This window comes from Xenopus laevis, chromosome 2L (assembly GCF_017654675.1).
Source record: "Xenopus laevis strain J_2021 chromosome 2L, Xenopus_laevis_v10.1, whole genome shotgun sequence".
NCBI classification, from domain to species: Eukaryota; Metazoa; Chordata; class Amphibia; order Anura; family Pipidae; genus Xenopus; species Xenopus laevis.
This window is the reverse complement of record NC_054373.1, coordinates 159615528-159639042: the sequence shown is the minus strand read 5'-3', so window position 1 is coordinate 159639042 and position 23515 is coordinate 159615528. Positions and strand designations below refer to the sequence as shown.

General features: G+C 41.9%; 1 protein-coding gene across 3 annotated transcripts; it reads right to left on the bottom strand.

Annotated features, from left to right (window-relative positions):
- Nucleotides 1-251: 251 nt before the first annotated feature.
- stoml3.L (stomatin like 3 L homeolog) lies at nucleotides 252-22305 on the bottom strand. Of its 3 annotated transcripts, none has more exon segments than NM_001096223.1 (8): nucleotides 252-544; nucleotides 1833-1967; nucleotides 2110-2313; nucleotides 2543-2625; nucleotides 3756-3828; nucleotides 3916-4019; nucleotides 6646-6729; nucleotides 22204-22305. In NM_001096223.1, coding segments are annotated over 7 exon segments (855 nt in total). In that variant the 5' UTR covers nucleotides 6710-6729; nucleotides 22204-22305; the 3' UTR covers nucleotides 252-352.
- Between the last annotated feature and the right edge of the window lie 1210 nt (nucleotides 22306-23515).

The window sequence follows — 23515 nt, the reverse complement described above, 5'->3', positions numbered from 1 at the left end:
TAAAAAAATCTGTTTGCTCTTTTGAGAAATGGATTTCAGTGCAGAATTCTGCTGGAGCAGCACTATTAACTGATTCATTTTGGAAAAAAAATGTTCTCCCATGACAGTATCCCTTTATACTTATTTACAAAAAACAACCAATTATCAATACAAGAGGCAAAGAAGTCCCTGCCCAAGCAAGCTTACAATCTAAAAGGAGGAGGAGTTTGAGTATAGGGTGTGGGGGATGGATAATAATTATAAGTAACAAATAACCACAATGAAATGTTTATTCCTAGAAAACAGACTTATTTAGCTGAATGGAGAAGCCTGTGGTATGTAAAGTGTTGAGTTTGTTCATGAGCTTTGTGATTTACTTTCTGTTAAGCAATCCTTGCATCAACTCAATAGGGAGAGGGAAGACAATTGTTGAGTTGTTCTCTGCTGCAATTGTGTTGAGTGTCTGCAAGTAACGCAATTGAAGAGCTGCTGGAGATTCTGATAAGACTAGAGAAGCTTCTTTGAGAGCTCGGGATGCGTTCATTTCACCCTCAGCAGCCACAACCTGAGATGATACAAAATCAGAAATTGGAACCTAGTTATTTTTTATTCATAAAACATAGGGGTGTAACTTCAGAGAAAGCAGACCCTGCAGCTGCATGGGGGCCCAGAGGTATAGGAGCCCCATGAGGCCCTAATTCATATAGATTTTCAATAAATAATGGCAAAACAGGTCGACCTCTAGACATTTTGGAGGCCTGAAAAATTATTTGCTGAGGGGCCCTGTAATATCTAGTTATGCCACTGTATTACAGATTGGTGCATTATGTTCTTGGCTATTATATTTATTTTTCTCGGCCTCATGTGATTTGGTACAAGGGGCTTGGGGGAAAGCTGATGCTGTTCCAATGTTTATAAAGAATTTATGCCTTTACAGTCTCAACCTGGCAAATATAGACCAGTAAGTCTGATGCTGGTAGTGGAGTGGACATTTGATGAAATTACATTCAAGATTATACCCTGGAGAATGACATTGTAAATAGCAATCAGCGTGGTTTTATGATGAGCCCATTTATTAAAGGTCAGATTTTAGTGTTTTTGATACCATGATTAAACTTTATTTCTCTGAAACCACCAATGCCATGAAAGTAATACAAAGATCAGAATACAAAAAGTATCAACAGAAAACAAAATTGAACGATATGCTAAAAACACTATTATCTCTAAAACCTCTAATAATTTGAGTTTTTCTGTCAAGTACTAGAGAGAAAAATCCAAAAACCTCCAAAAGTCTGAATGGTTAAAAAAAAAAAGGTCCAGTAGGATCAGTGCAACTCCCATTGACTTATATGGGACTTGCTTTTAATTCGTTACGTTTTTTGTGGTTTTTACACTTAATTAATTTTAAATTTTTAGAAATGTAGAGAAATGTAAAAAAGCGAATTTTTATAGAAAAAAATATGATTCATGTCCGAATGTCAGTAAATAGTCCCCATAGTCTACTTAAATCTTGCCGAATACACTTTTGATTTCTGTATCAACGAAGTTCACATTCATGGAGAGACAGAAGGGTTGTAATAATAATAATTGGACAAGAGTTATAAGTGGTGTGCCGCAGTGTTCTGTATTGGGTCCGATTTCATCTGTTTATAAATGGCTTTGAGGAGGACATTAAAGCAATGTATATGCTGATAACACCAAACAATGCAGAACAACTAAATCTATCCAGGATCTATCAGTCTTAAAGGAAGACCTTGGCACACTGTTGATCAGATGACAGATGAGATTTAAGGACATACTTATCAAACTTCCAAAACTATTTTTTCACCAAATCTCAACCATGGGGTAATTACCTTTGCTCTAGCCTCTCGTGTAGCTTCTGCTTCAGCAGCCATAGCTCTCTGCATCTGAACTGGCAGGCGCACATCTCTCATCTCCACACGATCCACCTTCACCCCCCATTTGTGAGTTGCGTTGTCCAGGATCGCCTGCAAAATATTGAGGGTACATCAGATGGTGCAAGGTAAAAGAATCGTTATGATGGCAGCAGCAGCTTTACTGGAAGAATACTTTCTTTTATGTCTGTCCCAGCATGATAAGCAAATGCAAAGTGGAATAAATAGGCTTTACCTGAATATTGTTGGCGATTTCCTCCCTGTTGGACAGAATGTTGGAAAGGGTTTGTGTTCCCAGGATGTTTCTCAGAGTCGTCTGCGCAAGCTGCTGCGTGGCTACATGAACATTACTCACATTAGCCACTGCCTTTATAGCGCTGTCTACACTGTAATAAACAACGCCATCCACAGTTGTAGTCACGGAATCCTTGGTGAGGATCTAAACCCAAATGGATTGATTGATATGCGATTAATACAGTATGAACAAAAGAATCGACATATCTTATCTTAGGTATGTAGAAGCAATGTTCTAATGAAATGATTGGCTACTGATCGCTTCAGCCTCGTCCTGACTTGCATAGGCAAATACGGAAAAAAACATACTAGCATATCATAGAAATCTGAGTAAACCTCTCAGCAGTTTGAGCCTATTAATAGGGGGTACTTACCTCTTGTGGTGGAATTGAAAAGGAGATAATTCTGAGGTCAACCCTTATGAAGGTATCTGTGCAGGGCAGCACCAACATCAAACCTGGGCAAACACAGAGGAATGTAAGCGCGATCTTAAACAAAAGCACATCTGATACAGGTCACATATCTGATTAGGCCCAGATTTGTGGGAAGACCTCCAAGGCCTAGGACGGCAGGGTCCTAATGGGAGCATGACGCTCAAGCCACATCTGTACTGGGCACTGGGCAGTATATTTAAATTGCTCATCGTCAAAGTCTTGCTAGTGGCATTTACTACTGTTTGAAATCTGATTTGTTGCTATGAATTAGATAACCCAGAGCCAACTTTGATCCAAGATGGGTAGGGAAGGCTGGTGGTTGTAGTTTGAGTGACTGGTTCAATCAGACAAGGGAATGTAAAAAGAGACTAGTGTAAATGCATGGTACCACTGTGTGGATGCCTGGGGCCGTTAACCTGAGAAGAACATAACTACTGGAGGAAACAGTAGGTCCAGGGCAGAGGTGGCCCCAGCAAGGCCATTTGCATTTGAGCAGGCAAGGAGCATCACATTTTGCATCACTGAGTACCCACATAAGGGATGGTAGGGCCTGCAAACTGCTTTAAAGGACCTTGTGATAGATTCTTGCACAGGTCCAATTGGGCAAACCCGTGCCCAACCTGGACCCACAAGCTGACCCGCACCTGCCACTGACTATGCCCCACCGCACAGACCCTATACCCGACCCAACTGGTAAATAGCTCACTTACTCCCCGTCCCAGCGCCTGCAAAACCGTAAGCGATGTAACTTTTAACTGGAATTGCGAGGGACCCAATTCCTCTAGGTAAGCAAAGAAATCTTACCACAAACTCAAGGGAAGGTGGGAGGGATCAGTCCTGCAATGTAGCTGGGTACCCAGACGGGTTACCTGTGGACTACCCACACAATCAGGCACTCTCTGCCCAAAACCCGGCCACCTTGCGGGTATTCCACGACTAACCGTGGGTACCTGACCCAGTGCAGGACTTTACCTTTTGATACTGGCCCAGGACAAATGTCCTCTGCCAAACCTTAAAATTGGCCTGGGAGCTAGGGTTGGACATTGCTTGTGAGGCACAGCTGCCAGTGGCAGAGATACTGACTGAGATGATTCATCAGTCTGAGATTTCCCAGTGTATTGTCATATTAATATTGAAATAAAATTTGATTTACCTGGCCCTTTTGCTTTTCCTGAAATAATGCGACCCAAGCGAAATACAACTGCACGCTCGTATTCTTGAACAATCTGTGAAAAAAAAGATATGCCAGCATACACTTGAGATTCAGTTAGCAAAAACCTTCTTCTTGGGGATGTTCTGTTCCTTTTACTTACCTTCACGCAAAACCATATGGATAAGGGAAAAGTAACGGCTGCCAAAAAGGCTGATAGAATCAATATGATCCAACCACAGACACCGAGACTGCCATCTGCAGAGTCTGGAAATGCCAGGAAAAACAAAAAGCTCATTTTCAAAAACCATTAAAGGCCTTTTCAATTAATATGACATAAACAGTTTAATTCTAGGACATTCTGGTAATTGTCATTATTTTTTTTTTCCTTGTGTATTTTGAAGGCAGTCTCAGAATAATTTTATCTTCTGCTGTAATTTCAAGTTACAGAGAGGCAGAACAGAAAATTTTAAAAAAGACCAATGGCAAGTTGCCTCTAAAAATCCTATCACATTAATATATCATTCTCACTTGAAATTCCCCTTGAAGTGGGTATAGTTTTGAGATAAGAAAACTTGTGGTTCAGATAGAACTCAACTTTTATAAATTCCACTGACATGTTTATTGCAGCTAAGGGTAATGACTACCAGCTAACTTGAATGTAGCATTTTTTAAGTAGCCTACAAAAATGAGGGATGAAGCACCCAAAATTCCTGCCCAATAAAATGCATTATAATCCCCTGCAATTCCTTTACCAAGCACTAGTCAGGCAATAGTTGCATTATGACCCCTTGTAGCAAGCCCACTGGTGGACGAGGAGATTAGTCACCCCTTGTGCAGGCCACTAATGTCCTCCAAGTTTCTTCAGAAAGTAATTTTGGGTGACTTCAAAAAAGCAGCTCTTGTGTTTTTCCACCAGTGATTCACGTTATCGCCAGAGAGATAGCATCAGAGAAGATTAGTCGCCCGTGGTAGAATAGATTAATCATGGGTTGCGTACTCACATTGTTTGTCAGGGCCCTGGCCAACAGGAAGATTAGTCACCCATGATAAATATGCATGACCAATCTCCCCAAAATGCTTTCCCACCAGTGATCATGTGAATCGCCGATGGCACAACGACACATTTGTTTTCCCACTGGTGAGTCACTTGATCAGTGGTGGGAAATCATCAACATTGAATAAACGTATGGAGACAAATATGTACTGGAATTACATCAAATTTGGGATTTTACGATCTTATTCCACCACCCTACCACTTATAAGGGACAGAAAAAAATACATATGACAATCCCAATGTTTCTGGATTATCAGAAGTTATCTTATTGCCATATTTTCCTTGTCATGTTCATTTTATACAGTATCTAGTAGAATTAAGTCAAAGGCAACATTTAGAGTTTTTGCTCTTGAAAACTTTTCACCACTCATCATTTAAACTCTTGAGGGTCGTAAAGTCACAAATATCCAATCACAATGGTTCCACTGAACTTCAGTAAGGTGTTGGCTCAGATGTGTGATCCAGTCACAATGGTACCATGATTTTCAATGACTTTTTGTAGAGAAGCTATGGTGATCCAAATTACAGAAAGACCCCTTATCTGGAATCTTTAGGTCTCAAGCATTTTGTATAATCAATCTCATACCTGTCATTGAAGCAGGTATTAATCTTTCAATGACTGGAAGTGGGAATTGTTGTGAAAGGAGCTCTGAAAACTTGTGGATATCCAAACTGGGCCTTTATCAAAATAAGATCTAAGCCAAGCAAAAAGACCAAACTAAGAAATAGAGGGGGGGAGCATAGCAGGCAAAGTAACATCACCATCACATATGTGGCCGGAACATTGGAAAAACTTATGAGAACTTTCAAGAAACATCACATTCCTGTGTATTATAAACCCAGCAACACCCTAAGACAGAAGTTGGTGTACCCTAACACTTGTAAAAGAATGGCCCAACATAGTAGGGCTAAGTCTTCAGGACTAGACTCAGCAATCGATCTACATCTAAAGAAAAAAGGGGCAATCCTTTGAGGACAGCAATGTGCACTTTTTGGAAAGAGAGGACAGATGGTTTGAAAGAGGCCATGTATGCCAAAGTGGAGAAACCATCCCTGAACAGAGGAGGGGCCTGCAAAACCGATTGTCATCAACTTACAATGCCGCTTTAACATCCATACCCCAGTGGCTTCACAACAATTTACACTTCCAGTCATGTACATTGAAAGGTTAACACTTACCTCAATGAGAACCATGGTACCATCTGTGAGTTTTCACCTTACTGAAGTTCAATGAAATCATTGTGATTGGATATCTGTGACTTTACTACCCTCAAGGGTTTAAATGCTGGGGAATTCCCTACCACTTCGATTGAGCTGAAGAAGCCACTCGGTGGTGAAACGTTTTCAAGAAAACTCGAAATGTCTGGTTGCCTTTGACTTAATTCTACTAGATACTGTATATCATGACCTGGACAAATGAGAATCTTCTTTATTTTGTGGTTGATTCGTGTTTGACAAGGGGTCTTTCTGTAATTTGGATCACCATAGCTTCTCTACAAAAAGTCATTTAATAATTTAATAAAGCCAATAGGGGTTTGCCACCAATATGCATTCATGCAGCTTAATTACCATCATATACAAGCTACTGTTTTATTATAACAAAGAAAAGGGAAATCATTTTTAAAAATGAGAATTATTTGCTTAAAATACTGTAAATTTGGAGCTTTTCTGGAGAACGGGTACACGGATAAGGAATTTCCTACCTGTATTACGTTCAGCTCTAGCAATGGAGATCAGTTGGCAGGCATTGCCCCAAGAGACTATATAGTGTCACTAAAGTGATTGCACTTCTCTATTATAATGGAACAGGCTGTCCAGCCATTGTGTATCACTTACCCACTAGCCCATCCTGCGACGACCTCTTATCTGGGGAGAACCGAGACTCCCTTTGCGTTTCCATGTCTAAGTGGTTTTATAGTCCTGTGGAGACAATGTATTCCTTGGATCAGTACAACTATCCTAATCAAACTGAACTGAACTCCTTCTTATCCCTGTTGCCTGAGACACTGGCAGGACTCGAGGATAGGGCAACTCATGGCATAGAGATGATTGATTTAAGGGAGGGAGGAAATGTATTAAAAAAAATAATTATTCTACGTAATAGAAGATTCTGTTCATGGTACAACCAAGGGTTCACTAGGAATGAAAACACTTCCACAGGAGGGGATCCATTTCATTGAGGTGTAGCAATACCTCCAAAGACTCATCTCATTCAGTTGAGTTCAGTTTACATAAAGCTTTCTCAGAAATGCCCACCCAAACCAATGTCAGATACCAAACAGCAAGTCTGCGTCGAAGGAGGCAATTTCAAAGGCCACCATGAGTGTACATATCCATGATTAGAAACATGGTGAATAAGGGTTTCCTCTAACTATAAGACCTGGTGGCATCCGAGTAGCAGAGGGCTCTTCCCGAAACGAAAGCAGGAGCCAAGACTGGGACCTTGGGGTTTGTTCTGGGATTGGGATACCTCATGTAACATTACTCTTGGTTTTGACCCCGGCTTTTAACCCTGACTACGTCCTTGACTCCTGATTTAGTATCGACCCAATCCCAATCTCGGCTCATGCTTGTGTCTATAACAGACGCCTTTTGCCTCGGGAGAAGCCCTCTGCTACTCTGATGCCACCAGGTCTTATAGTGAGAGGACTAAGGAGTGAGTTCTGGGCAGACAAGGGAACCAAACTTGTGCAGGAAGAACGGGGAACAAGGAATGTGGTCAAAGGACAGGCTGGGTTGATACCAATCAGACAGAGCAGGACTAAATCAGGACTGAGGGACATAGTCACATGTCACATGCAAATCAGCGAATAACAGAAGAGTAAACCGCAGGTGCCCAGCCACACCACTAGACCAGAAGGTATTCTCAGTGGCGTAACTAGGGAGGAAGCAGACCCCGCAGCTGCGGGGGGGCCCGGGAGGAGAGGGGGCCCGGCCGAAATTGATGTCCTCCTGACCTCCTGGCTCTTGGCTGATGAATGCAGCCAGGCCAGCATCGCATCGATCTGTCCGTGTCCGTCAGACTCAGACGTGACTGTGACATGATGACATATTCCGTCGGATCCGTCCCCAGTCCTCCCCACTGCCACTGGCCGGGCCCTACCTCCTCCAGGCATACTCCATACTGTGTTCTTCCTTCCGGCTTCCGCCCTCCCTGCTCCGTACTGCGCCGCTAAGCCGCATGTTACTTCCGCCCTCTCTCTGCTCGTCTGACGTCTGCGTCTAGCCAGGCCCTCCCTCTTCCTCTGTGTAATCGCGTGTGCCGTGTGGACGCAGTGCGCACGTTGGGAGTCGGACGGTGCAGGTGAGGCAGGGAGAAGTCCGCCTGGCTGCCTGTGTGTGTAGTGACTCACTGTCTGTCTGCAGAGTCGACCTAAAATCAATGTGTGGGAACAGGGAAAGGAATACGAATGATGCTGCAGGGACAGGGGGGGTCAAACGTTTTGAGGGGATTTGAAAGTGTGAAAACTACAGATGGGGGACAGGAGGAGAGAATTGGGGAATGGAAAATTGTAAAAAAAAAAAATTGAAATAAATCATAAGGAAAGAACTAAGAAGAGACCAGATAGAACACAAAAGGGGAGCAGTATAAAAAGTGCTATAAGATATTTTAACAGAAAAGGAACTGAGATTAAACAGGTAAAGGGGTTTTATAGAAAGGGAGAGAAAATCATTATTATCATTAATAACTGGTTTCCTATTAATAAAATTGGGATCATATCACTGGCCTTCATATATATTTATCTTTATTCCCTATTAATAACAAGTCCAGGATAAGTTGGGGGGCCCATAATTTTTCTTTTGCAGGGGGGCCCTGTTACTTCTAGTTACGCCACTGGGTATTCTCACACTTAAAGGCCCCAGTGGAAATGTTGGGCCTAAAGGGCACAACTGGGAGTGACTAGATGGTTCAGGGGTGTGGCCTAAAATGGCCCTGGGTCTCACTGCCTCTGTCCTGCACCCTAGTGTATGATGAACTACCTTCATCTCTAAATCATGGAAACATGCCTGGCTTAGCAGTTAGTACCAGATTGGCACTAAGGAGCCCACGGTAGCCCAGAGCATTGCCTGACCATAGTCATCTTGGATTGGATGCTGGGAAAACCTATACACAAAAGAGGGTTAAAGGATGGTTCACTTTTAAGTTAACTTTTAGTATGTTATAGAATTGCCAATTATTAGCAACTGTTTAATTGGTTTTCATTATTTATTTTTATAGTATTTTATTTTAATAGCCTTTCATCTTCTGAGTGTCCTGATTTTCATGGGACAGTCCCAATTTGAAGAGCTCGGCCCACTGTCTTGAATCCTTATACAAATGCTTATACAAATTAATCTCTGTATATGATATGGGGGATTTTGGCACAGGGCTTAGGGCAGAGACACACAGACAGATTCAGGGAGATTAGTCGGCCGGTGATAAATCTCCCGATCTTCGGGCCGAATAATCTCCCCGAACTGCCTTCCCCTGCCTTCCTGCAGGCTAAAATGAAAATCGCCGGTGGGATGGCAATTGGAATGCTTCGTTTTGCCCGAGTTGCCCGAAGTTTCCTCAGCGGGAAGGCAGGAGAAGGCAGTTCGAGGAGATTAGTTGCCCCAAAGAAGAGGAGATTTGTCGGAATTTGGCATATAAACAGTTGTGTAAGGGTTAAAGGTATATTTTGTTTACAAGTTCTAGCTAAAAGTGTAATTTGAAATCTGACCAGTAGATGGCAATACCTCCCATGTTAGGCCTAGGAAGTTTCATGTACAACTGAACTTTTTAGGGGAGGAAGAGCACCTACATGCTTCCCCCCCCCCCACTCCCACTACCCAGCACAACCTCAGGCAATTTCGCGTAAATGACTCCTATCAGTGATAGGTGAATATAGGTAACATTTCAGAATCATAAAGTAGGTTCTTCCCTAGCCCAGGCCTAGTGCAGCAGGTCACCCTTTGTCAGGCTAGCTATCATCAGGTTAGTCCTGATAGCTCAACTTTAAAGATGAGGGGTAGTTCGTTTAGCTAACAAGGGCTACTGTGGCCCCATCATTATTGTGTGCGGTAACCCCCCTGGGCAGGGTCAGACTGAGCCCCGGCAGCCCAGACTCAATCCCTGCCTAAAACCATTGCAGCTGCCCCTGACTTCCCTCCCTGGCCCTGCTTGCAAATGTGAGAATGGCGATTGTTTTGACCACGCCTATTTTTATGGCCACCCCTCCTAATTACTATGTCCGATTTACAAAATTTGGCAGGTTATTAAAGTTTGAACACATTTCTGTGGTTTTATGTGTTATTACAGTTTTGCTAATGAAGGTGAATTGCCCTTTAATCTGCAAGTCACAGTTTCCCCAAGAGACCTGCTTGTCTTAAAAAAAAAGTATCTAGCTATCTATCTCTCAAAAAGCCAATTAAGTTAGAGACTTTGTATCTTTTTCTGATTGTTCAGTGCAGGAGATCAAAAAGAAAGTCAGGACATTTCAGTAAGAAACCAGGGACTGCAGGTTGAGCTGTCAAAATCGGGACTGTCGTACAAAAAACGGGACAGTTGGGAAGTAGGCATCATACTATACAGAATGTATGTGCATATGATCAGTCTCACATCTCCTGCTAAACCTATTATGTAGTAGTTAAATTATAGCTAAGCACATTATTAAGAGACTGCTAAAAGTTAACTGGTGCAAGATTACAGCTATATATCATATACAAAGCTTATGACTGACTGAGAGTTTGTCAGATGTTAGTGAGGGGATGTTAGGCCTATTATAATGATTAGGTTGCAAGATAAATTGTGATAAATTGCTTGTCTGGTAGTGGATTTCATGATTCTGCTGTGTTAGTTCATGTAAAGCAGCCAGACAAGAACAGTAAAGGTGGCCATAGACGCAAAGATCCTATCGTACGAATCGAGGTTATACATTTATGAGACAGACAGTTTGTAAAAATATACAGAATGGAGTTTGTAATATAATGATATCCTTTTATGCACCAACCATATTTTGTTCTTATTGTTTAATAGAAATAAGCCTATGGATTATGATGAACACTCAAAGCTATGAAGGTCTGTTCTTGTGGGGTTACCCATTGATAGTAAGGTAAAGGTATACAGCCCCTGGCATCCAAACATAATAAACAGGTTTATTGCGAGGCACCAGGAACAGTGACATACAGCTGCTACATCATCAGGAAAAAGTACTGAAGCAGATAAGCCTAAAACATTATGAGCATTGGCATCTGCCCCACAGGGTTCCTTTGATGAAGAGTTGCCATCTTTTGGCCCGGCTAACCCAGGGCGATTGGCCAATCGCCACGTCAGTCATTGAGAATCCTGCCCGGTTTTCCTAATTTGGAAAACCAGCAGGCAGTTTTGACTCGGACTGCCCTTCAAAAAAACGAGCTGTCAGGGTCAAAACTGGACAGGTGGAAACCCCAGGGGCGCTCCGCTAATGGGGTGAGTTGAGGCACTCACCTCAGGCGGCAGCGCCCCCCCTGGTTACCAGGGAGGGCAAAAATGCTGCTCCTGGTAACTAAGAGCCAAATTTCTGGTTTTCAACCCGGGAAATTCGTCTGTTCTAGTGCAGAGCACGCAACTGCCCAAATTGTAAAACGAAGCCCGCCTCAGGCGGCGAAATGTGCAAGATCGGCCCTGGGAAACCCTACTTTAATGTTAGGGTCTGGGGTAAATATTCTTTCAGCCGTACTCTAACACAAGCCTGACCTATGTTTAATAGGCCTTCATTACAACCCTCCTACACTTTCTGGATCAAACTTTGCTATCTGGCAGCGTAATTATCAGGGGTGGAAAATATCACCATGGTGCCCGGGCCTGGCAGAGAAACAAGCACAGAGGGAACAGAATGTGACGCTGCTCAAACAAATGGGGAATGGAGAGAACAGTAGCCCAGTGGTATTACTCCATGTTGGTACTCCCTGCATCTTCCCCACAAGGGATGTCAGCACATTGTCACACACAGCTCCTTGCTGTCTCACAGGGAACTTATAAGGAATAACAAAAAACAACAGAGAAGTTGTAAATACAAGTAGGGATCGGGGGCACGGCAGGAAGGGGGAGGCTACCAGCTTGCATAGAATAAAGCTGATTGTGTCATGGATGTCTAGTCTGCAGTATAAAAGCTGCTGTTAAAGGGGTTGTATACCTTTAAAATAACTTTAAGTATGATGTAGCGAGTGCTATTCTGAGACAATTTGCAATTGATTTTCATTTTTTATTGTTGGTGTTTTTGAGTTATTTTGTTTTTTTTAGTTTGTTATTTCAGTAATATGGTTGCTAGGGTTCAAATTACCTTAGCAACCATGCATTGGTTTTAATAAGAGACTGGTATATGAATAGGAGAGGGACTGAATAGAAGGATGAGTAATACAAAGTAGCAATAACTATAATTAGCCTAAGGGCTCTTACTCACGAGTGGCTGTAGCTGCGCTCCCCTGCGTTCCGTTTTTCTGCCTTCTGCAGGGGAGCGCAGGAATAGACGCATTACATTTTTTCCAATGGGGCTGTACCCACACAGGTGCGTGTAGGCGCAGAACGCAGAAAAAATGCAGCATGTTGCGTCTCAACCTGTGTTCGGCGCCTACACGCGCCTGTGTGAGTGCAGCCCCATCGGAAAAAATGTAATGCGTCTATTCCTGCGCTCCCCTGTGGCTGAACGCAGAAAAACGGAACGCAGGGGAGCGCAGCTACAACCGCTCGTGATTAAGAGCCCTTACAGAGCATTTGTTTTTTTAAGATGGGGTCAGTGACCCCCATTTGAAAACTGGTCAGACGAAGAAGGCAAATAATTCAAAAACTATAAAATAGAAAAAAACAAAAACCAATTGAAAAGTTGCTTAGAATTAGCCATTCTGTAACATACTAAAAGTTAACTTAAAGGTGACCCGTCCCCCTTTAAGCTGTAACTCTCTGCAACCTCTGTAAGATGCTCTCCAGCTGTTTTTTGAACTAGAACTTCCCACAATTCCTGAGACATGACTGTAATTGTACTTGAACTCTCAGCATTGCCCTAGTCAGAGAGGACCGTCAGTTGTCAATGACATACATCTACTGCTTAGAGAATAGTTGGAGGGTAGTTGCCAGGTGCTGAGTTAGAATGTGTATATGTGTTGAGAGTTGTAGTTTAACAATACCAGGTATAAGGAATTTGGATCTAAATAATAAAACACAGACTTATAATTCATGCCCAAAAATGTCAAAAGTACTTTTTAACCTAGGATATTTTCTGGCAAAAGGACAAGGTAAGCAAATGTTTTCTCTTCTGCCCTGCCCTAAAACTAAACCTGATAACACTGTTTGTTTTAATGCAGAAAGATATGCTAATATATACTATTGGCTGCAGGGAGAACAGTGACCTGACACAGTAAATCACATTGCTACACACACACACTGATAGTCAGGGACTAGTCACAGAGAGACCAGTTGGGGGTGACAGGTTAGTATACCCGTTTGTTCAACATGAGTACAATCAATAGGAATGTGCTTATTGTTTTAATAAAAAAAATCTATGATTTTGTTATATTGTACTAAACAGGACAAACAGGAAAACTGATCCTTTGCCAGGTAAAAAGATTTCCAGTATAGTAAAGTGACTGCTTTGGTAGCAAAAGCATATTAGGCAGAGGGTTCCTCTGTGCACTAATAAATTCATTATCTAATTTATAAGGACGTGGAGTCGTTTCAACTCTCTGATTGTCCAGTTTAGCTTAAAGGGGTTGTACACCTTTGAGTTAACTTTTAGTATGATGTAGAGTGTGATATTCTGAGATAATTTGCAATTGGCTTTTTGTTTTAATTACTTGTGGTTTTTGAGTTATTTAACTATTTACTCAGCAGCTCTCCAGTTTGCAATTTCAGCAATCTGGTTGCTAGGGTCGAAGTTACCCTAGCAACCATAAATTGATTTGAATAAGAGACTGGAATATGAATAGGGGAGGGCCTGAATAGACAGATCAGTAATAAAAAGTAGCAACAACAATAAATGTGTAGCCTTACAGAGCATTTGTTTTTAATAAGCGTTGAAGTTTTGAAAGCTGGAAAGTCAGAAGAAGAAGGCAAATAATCCAAAAATTATACAAAAGAAAGCACGAAGGCCAGTTTAAAAGTTGCGTAGAATTAGCCAGTCTATAACATATTAAAAGTTCAAAAAATAACAAAAAAAAATATTTTTTGTGATTAAAACAATAGGCAAAATTTTGTTCAGCACAAGCCCGATTTGGTTTACTGACCCTTTAATATAAAATGAAATTGATTTTATACTTGAATTGGTCAGTACCACCATTTTGTTAGCTATATGGATCAGGAGGCTTTTGGGCAGTTCTAGGGGCTGGACCACACTGAGATTTTGGTGCTCAGTAGTCGCACCTCTGTTAGGCGGATATGTATTTCACAACTGTAGACAGAGTCCATGAAGAAAAGGAAAAACTCCATTGTGTTTCTTTCTGGGAAACCCTTTACTGTGGGATACAGCGTCAGGCTGGGGTTCCGAAGCCCAGTGGGGCTCAGACCTCACCCCCTTGTAACATGAAGGGCCATCTGCCGACATACAGCCCCTCTCTGTCCCTCTGTGCTGACAATCACCTTTTACCTGATCTTACGAGTGGATGAGAGGGAGTGGGTGCGTCCCTGGTGCCATAGGAAGTGGACCTTTGAAAACTGAGGCCCGACGGGTTTTTTTTCTGGTGACCCGCTGGCGCAGTCTGACCCTGGTGGGACAGCATCAGTGGTGGAACTAGAAGATACCAGCGCCCACAGCAAAATAATTCTTAGGGCACCACATAAACAGATATTGAAACTGATTAACTGTTGCAGGTTCTGCTTCCTCTATAGTTACGTCAATGGGCAGTGTAGTTATATCAGAATTGCCCCGTTGTTAAAGGGATACTGTCATGGGAAAAAATGTTGATAGTGCTGCTCCAGCAGAATTCTGAACTGCAATCCATTTCTCAAAAGAGCAAACAGATTTTTTAATATTTAATTTAGAAATCTGACATGGGGCTAGACATATTGTCAGTTTCCCGGCTGCCCCCAGTCATGTGACTTGTGCTCTGATAAACTTCAGTCACTCTTTACTGTTGTATTGCAAGTTGGAGTGATATCACCCCCCCCTCAGCAGCCTAACAACAGAACCATGGGTAGATAACCAGCTAGCAGCTCCCTAACACAAGATAACAGCTTCCTGGTAGATCAGAACAGCACTCAATAGTAAAATCCAGGTCCTACTGCGAAACATGCAGCTACATTGAGTAGGAGAAACAACAGCCTGCCAGAAAGCAGTTCCATCCTTCAATCATGTGCTGGCTCTTTCTGAAAGCACATGACACCAATATTACAACTAAAAAATACACTTGCTGGTTCAGGAATGACATTTTATTTTGTAGAGTGAATTATTTGCAGTGCAAACAGCGTAATTTAGAAATAAAAACTACATGCCAGAATCCCTTTAAAAACGACTGTACATCTGAGCCCTCCCTGACAGTTGCAAAGGTGTTAATAATTGAGCCTGCCACCCTAAGAAAATAATGAAAAAAGAAGCACTGAATTTATCCACTGAAACCCAGCATTGTAATAAAGTGAGGAAAGCAAAGGCAGTATGTCATTAGTAAGGTTAGTGCTCATCTAACTGCCATGTGCTGTGTGCCAGTTAGCCACTCTCACTCACCTGCCACTGAGTCTCCTGCCAACGAGTCTCTGGTGCTGTGCTGTGAGGGACTGGGAAACCTCTTTTAAATCCGACACTCCCCACACACAGGTTGTCACGAGAAGAAAGAATAACATACAACACACCTCTCAGTTCAGGCAGTTCATTTCTACAGAAACCGGTCAGCCCAGAGTCACAAACAGCAGTCTCTCTCTACCTGAGCGAGTGCAACACAGAACTTGCATGGAAAAAGTGATGCCGCTAATGATTAGAGTAAATAAAACTCTGCCAAACACGTTTGCGCACAACCTTATTTCCGAGTATGAGGAATTCCTACACATAACCTGTATAACAGTCCATTCCTGCAGCCCAAGAATAGGGTTTTTAGAAAGCAATCCATTCTGTAGGGTGGAAATATTAAAAAAATATGAGTGGGATTCACACTTTTGGCTTTATGTTTATTACATTTGGCTATACTTCAACTGCTTTATTAAAGGGTTAGTTCACCTTTAAATCAACTTTTAGTATGATGTACACATTGATATTCTAAGTCAATATGACAATTTGGGTCTTCGTTTTTTATTTTGTATGGATTTTTCAGTTATATAGCTTTTATTTTGTTTAATAGTTTCCAGTCTAGTATTTCAGCAGCTATCTGGTTGCTAGGGTGCAATTTATCCTAGCAACCAAGCAGTAGTTAGAACAAGAAATGGGAATATGAATAGGATAGGACCTGCATAGAAAGATAAGCAATATAAAGCATCAGTATTAATAAAATTTTAGCCTCGCAGAGCAATAGTTTTTAGCTGCTGGACAGTGGCGGAACTACTGGGGGAGCCAGGGCCCGCTCCACTTAAAATGCGGCTGTACGGAGGGGGGCAGGGCCCGGCTGCACGTCAGGCACCAGGGCCCGCCCCCCTCTAGTTACGCCCCATTTGAAAGCTAAAAAGAGATTAAAGAAGAATAAGGCTAATAATTTGAAAACTGTAAAAAAATAAATAATAAAAACCAAGTGCAAAGTTTAAAGGAATAGAGCATTCTATAGCAAAAGTTAACTGAAAGGTGAGCCATCCATTTAACAGTAAACAGGCAGGGGATGCACTTTGTCTATCATTATGGGATCAGAAATCAACTAAAGAAACAAAAGTATGTGATAACTAGGGATGCACCGTCCTGGATTCGGTTCGGGATTCGGCCTCTTTCAGCAGGATTTGGATTCGGCCAAATCCTTCTGCCCGGCCGAACTCTGCGTGACTTTTTGTCTAGGAAGTAAAAAATGTTTCCCCCCTCCCATCCCTAATTTACATATGCAAATGAGGATTCAGATTCGGTTCGGCCAAATCCAAAATAGTGGATTCGGTGCATCCCTAATTATAACATCCCAGTCCCATGGACTGGAGAAGGTCAAAGGGTCCTTGGCCCTGGTTTAGGCACTTCCATGATATTTAAGGGGGATAAACTAACGGTGGCCATACAGGTGCAGCTCTGCTTTTTTGAAGAGGTTGCCAAACAAGGGGATCTTGCCCCAATATTCCTTCAGTGGACGATATTGGGCTGATCTGATCTTGGGTCCTAGGGCTGAATGATTGGATCACAAGGCCAGGAATGCAGGTGGTGGGAGCAAAGAGAGTATCAACAAACTGATGCAATCCTCTCCATTGCCCAATCAACATCTGGCTAATTTTTGGACAGATATCTTTGGGGAAGCCCATTAGAGGGCCCGATACACTGGCCAATAAGCTGTCAACTCTGTCTGTCAGGCAGCTTTTATCAGCCCATGTACGGCCACCTTTACTTTATTGCCTTATCTGCGTATAAAAGAACATAAATGTGCTGCCTAGAGGATAGAACCTGCTGCTAATATCTGTTTATTCATTGGATGAGTAGGAGCACTCATAGTAGCTGTGTATAAAAGTATCAGGTGACTTGCTCTGTTGTCTGTAAGATTTGCAGTGAGAGAGGTCTGTCTCTTTAGTGGTCACGTGGCAGTGGAGGGAATTATGGGTAAGGGAATCCATTGATAGAGAGTGGCCAGGGCTGGGGCTAATGACGTTGCACTAGGTATATACGGAAGCTCTAGACAGCCATGAGACTTGCATCCAGCAGGAAGAGTGAGAGACATTTGCACTGGCCTTGATTTACCCGTATGATACCACACTTGGCGAGATCAAGTAGCTGAGTAACAAGAACTAAGGGCTTCTAGTAAACTGTGTTTAATAAGTGGGTAGAAAATATTTTACTTTAAAGGGATAACAAACACTATTCCTATCATTCCCACAACATTATTAAAAAAAAAAATTTTTTTTTAACATTACACTCGCCCCAACTTTCCCATCCTTTATATTTATATGACTCACCCCAACTACCAATGGCCATCCTAGTTTAGCCAGGGTGAACAGTAGGTTGCAGAATGGGGGAAGCAACAAAAAGAGAGTCAGGGCTGCACATCTAAGTGGCAGAAGAATCAATAATCCTGAGTTTTTGAATTAAAGGGGCAGAACACCTTCACATTGACTTATAGTACATTATAGAATATCATATTCTTTGCAACGTTTCAATTGGTCTTCTTTAATTGTAGTTTTTTCAATTACTTGTCTTTCTCTTCTGCCTCTTTCCAGCTTTCAAATGGGGGTCACTGACCCTGGCAGTCAAAAAAAACGATTGTTCTGTGAGGCTAAAATTGTTGTTACTTTTTATCACTTATCTTCATATTCCAGTCTGTCGTTCAATCCACTGCCTGACTGTCAGTGTAAATTAGACCCTAGCTACTCAAATTCCAAACAGAAGAGCTAATCAAAATAAATCAAAATAAATAAATAAATAAATATGAAGCCTAACTGCATATTGTCTAGGAATATTGATGTCTATATTATAAAAAAGAATTTAAAGACACCCCATCACATTATACACACACACAAATACAATATTTTAACTCAACTATATAATCTGCGCACATATTGATCCCTGGAAACAAAATCAGTTTAGCCATTGGGTCTTTCTGTAATTTTAATCTTCATACCTTAAGTGCACGAAAAAATCATGTAAATATTACATTAAACCCAATAGGCTGGTTTTGCTTCCAGTAAGGATGAATTGTATCTTAGTTTCAAGTACAAGCTACTGTTTTATTATTACTGTTTTATTATTACAAAGAAAAAGGGAATCATTTTTTAAAATGTGGATTATTTGGATATGGGAGACAACCATTCCGTAATTCTGAGCTTTCTGGATAATGGGTTTCCGGATAATGGATCCCCTGTATAAAGTGTGCCTGTGTGCCAGGTTCAGTGACTCTCACTTAAGGCATGGCCTTAATAGAACTCAATAAATATTCAGAATAGTAACTGACCAAGTATTTAGAATACTGATTTACAGTGCAGTAACTCTCACTAACTACAGCAGGACCCTAACTGGTTCAGCAAATACTGAAGAAGGGATTGAAGCAAATCAATGGAGGAAAAGCTTACAATGGAGAAGAGGAAAAAAGAAGAATGGAAAAAAAAAAGGGGTAAGCAGATCTGTGTGAGTGTTATTGTCGCGATCTGACGCGCTGCAACAAAACGCATGCAACTTGCCGCATGCGACAAAAATAAGGTAAGTAATAGAATTGTTGCATGGTGTCGCAGCGTTGATCCAACGCAACACGATTGTCGGATGCAGACGCTGCACGCTGCTTCTGCATCCGACAGTCATGTCGGATCAATGCTGTGACATCATGCGACAATTCTAATACTTACCTTATTTTTGTCGCATGCGCGTCGGATCGCGACAAAAACGCTCGTGGAGTCCTACCCTAAAGGAGAAGGGGACAGAAAAGGGCTGAATAGGAAGGATTGTAAAGACTGGGAAGGATAAGAGAAAAATGTTTAAGGGGTTGTTCACCTTTGAGTTAAATTTCATCACATTCTGAGACAATCTGCATTTGGCTTTAATTTTTTTGAGTTATTTAGCCTTTTATTGAGCAGCTCTCCGGTTTGCGGTTTCAGCGACCTGGTTGCTAAATTCCAAATTCCCCTAGCAACCATGCATGCATTTGAATAAAATACTGGAATATAAATAGAAGAGGGTCTGAATAGAAAGAAGTAGCAATAACAATAAATGGGTAGCCTTATAGCATTGGTTTTTTTAAGATGCGGTCTCTCCATTTGAAAGCTGGAAGAAGAAGGCAAATAACGAGAAAAAAAACTATAAAAAATAAATAATGAAGACTAATTGAAAGGTTTTTAAGAATTGGCCATTCTATAACATACTAAAAGTTAACGAAAAGATGATCCACCCCTTTAAAGTGCATAAAAGAAGAGACAGGAAAAGATAAGATTCTTTATTCGTCACATGTATAGTTATACAAGAACAACGTGCAGTGAAATATACAGCAAAAGGAAAAAGCTGTCTGTATATTATGGGCTTGGGGTTTCCAGATTGCACAGACATTATGCAAGCCTCTGTATTACAGACGGTATCATGCTAGTTAACTGCCAAGACCTGATGAACAAGTATCTGCATTTTTCACCAGTCAGGAACCAGACAGACTTCATTCTTCCTCAGGAATTCCCTCTTCTATTCACACAAGTAGCACTAAATACAGCTACAAGGAAATGATCCTGCCAGTGCTTAGAATTATAGCCCGCAACGTCCTTATTGCCAAAGTAAATGTAGAATCGGCATTCTGATTCAGGCGCAGAATTTTCATCTTTCCTCTAACTGTGTTTCTTGTCACTATGCAGGGGTTCCCATGGCCTTTTAGGAACAGAAATTCATTTGGCAGCCAAAAAAACAGACTTTACTAGGGATACAGTAGCAGGGACTTAGGGCAAGGCCAGACATGGCGTTTTTGCAGCGTTTTTACGTTGCGTTTCTAAAAAAGAACAGCCAGGCGTAAATACGCATAAACTGCACTACCACTAAAATTAATGGAAAACGCACTATGGCAATTCACACAGGGCGCTTGCAAGCTGAAATCCTCCACAGGACGCCAGTGTTGGCGTTTTTTAGCAGAAACGCCAATATGTCAAGAAACTACCAAATCAATAGACTGTATGGGATCTGCACATTTGAAACCACACTTTACGTAAATATGCAGCGTATTTTAAATATGGCGTCCAAATTCTCAGTGAGAACAATGAGAAGTTCATGTTGGGAAAAGAATCCTACGTGCTGAAAAACGCAGTTTCAGTGACGTATTTACGCCTGGCTGTTCTTTTTTAAAAATGCAACGTAAAAACGCTGCATCTGGCGTTGCCCTAAGAATTGATATGTAAGGCAGTAGCAGTTCCGCCCTAGCGCCCAAAATTTTGGGTTCAGGGTTATAGCAAAAAAAAAAAAAAAACGATTTCTCTGTGAGGCTACAATTGTGTTACTTTAAGGGCAAGTCAACCCCAAAATAAAAATTTGCCTCATAAAAGAAAACCGTTCTAAGCAGCTTTCCAATATACATTTTAAAGTTTAAATTTAAAAACAATTGCTATTGAAAGCAGCATTTGCTTAACTCCTGGTTGTTTCTTTTTCAACAGTGTTGCAAAAGTCTTAGTTCCCCAGCAGCAAAGACAGGTCTGTTAATCAGCTGCCTTGTCTTACATTGTATCAACAGTCTGAGCCACCAGGGCAGAGAATAGAAAGGGACAGACACTGCTTTCAATAGCAATACATATACAAATACTAAAAAAACATTGGAAAATTGTAATAAATGTATATTGCAAAGTTGCTTCGAATTATATTTTCGTTTATTAGGCAAAATGTATTTTTATTTATTTTTGGGTTGACATTCCCTTTAACGTCTTTTATTCAGCCCCTCTCTTATTCATATTCCAGTCTCTCCTTTAAACAGCCTCCTGGTTGTTAGGTTAAATCAGAACCTAACTATATTCGATATTTATTTAATTCATTTTTAAAGACATAGACAGAATGGTGCATTTGATTACAATCTACAACTATTTACAAACCCATTAAAACTCAGTTAATAAAACGGGTTACAGAAATAGGAATCAGACGCAGAATCAGTTGAAACTTGGCAAGCTGTAAATGTCCCACACGTCCGGCTATTTTACACTGATATGTGAGGGCAGAACAAGCGCATGAACTGTTCTGGCACACAACAGCGCGTCACTTCCGTAATACATTACACACACACTATTCAGATACCGGAAGTGACCCGAACAAGCTAACCCAGAACTATGCGGCAATCATCACTTTTGCCCCTGAGGAAGCTGAGCAGTCAGCGAAACGCGTAGGGCGGCATAGGTGGACAGTGGCAAAAGTAGCTCCCACTGGTTCCCCACGTAGATAGGCAGGTTTGGCGCATGTGGGAACATTGGTTTAATACATTAATATATTTTACTATTTAATAGAGCTTCCACCGATCCACCATATGCGTTTTTTAATTATTTGTATCTTTAAGGACAAGGTCCTGCACTGCTCTGAATTTAAAGAGCAGTGAGTCTCTGTTAGGGTTGCCACCTAAAAAATTTTTACCGGCCAATGGGGGGCGGGCTACGTGGTGTGCCGCAAAAGGGGCGGAACAATATCGCACAGCGCTGGAAAAAAGGTAAGTTCTTTGCGAATTGGGGGCAGGCCAGGGGCTTTTTTTTAAAGGGTATTACAAATTTGTAATATCGGCCCCGGCCTTGGCAGGTGTTTTACCGGCTAGGCCGGTAAAATACTGGCCGGGGCGGCAACTCTAGTCTCTGTGTTTATGGGCCGGGCCCGCCATCAAGGGGGGACAGGGGGGAGAGTTGTAGGGGGCCCGAGGGTAAGGGGGCACACTTACTTGATTAGCCGGGCCCCCCTGCTTTCTGAAAGCTGCCGACTTCGGGAAGGCAGGGCAGGAGCACAGGGGGAGGTATCTTCTGTCCATTACTTTCCCTTATTGGTCACAGAGTTTAAGTCCCGGCTGAGCTGCTCAGGGATTGGATAGCTGAGGTTTGAACTTCCCCTCCAGCTCATCCAATCACCATGCAGCTTTACCAGGACTTGAAATTCTGTGACCAATAAGGGAAGAAAATGCTGTCACTGGAAGAAGATGCAGCCACCTGTGCTCCCTTCCTCCCTTCTGAAGTTGGCAGCTCACTGACAGCAGGTGGGCCACACTAATGAAGTAAGTGTAACATGGCAGGTAACCCTTTGTGGTCCCTGTTGTGTGGTGGGGCCCTGGGCACAAATGTTTTATTATGGGGGGCCCTGACCATCAATATTTTTTATTAACGTGGGAACCCTAACCACCAATGTTTTTTTTTACTGTGGTGGACCTGTGGGGTGGGGAGGGCGGACTTGTAGGTGGGGCTTGTAGTGGGCGCATCCCAGGGGGCCCAGGAAATCTTGTTGTATGGGGCCCTGCGATTTCTGATGGCAGCCCTGTTATGGGCAACATGTTTTATTGCAACTTTAATTAAAGGTTACGTTTTAGCAACATTGTAACAATCATTAGCTGAACTGGTTTGCTGGTAACGACATGGGGAAGTGTGTTTGGATACATTTCACCTGAGTTTGTTGAAAGTGTGGGATTAGCAGGTTAAATCAGAACCTAGCAACCAGATATTTGCTGAAATTCTAAACTGGAAAGTTGCTAAACATGATAGGAAAGCCTGATGTTTGTCAATATAATAATTACTGCCCTAAACTGCTGAACATATGCACTGCCCATGTAGAAGTTCATATTCACATTCATTTTTCCACTCAGTGTTTACATAGAAAACAAAGCCTCTGCCTTCCCCGTCCACGTGACAATGACTGCACAATGCTCACCTTACATCCAATAAAGCATGACATACATTTTTCCATAGATTCACTCTTTAAACTGGGCTCTGCCTGTGGTTCTATGAGTTTCTCGGAAATAATAATAACACTACACCTAGTATATTTTATACCAATAAAGTTAGTAAAATAATCAAGAATGTATCAATCAGCAATAAATCAGCAAAATAATCAAGAATGCATCACCATTTGAGTCAGCATCATCTACACCAAGCGACTGGGAGATACCATTTCAGTTGGCAGAGAAGTCTCAAGCGGGCATCAAGGGCCCAGGGCAGTAGACGCGTTTACTCAGTCAACAAAACGGGGAGTCCCAGTTTTATAGGCTC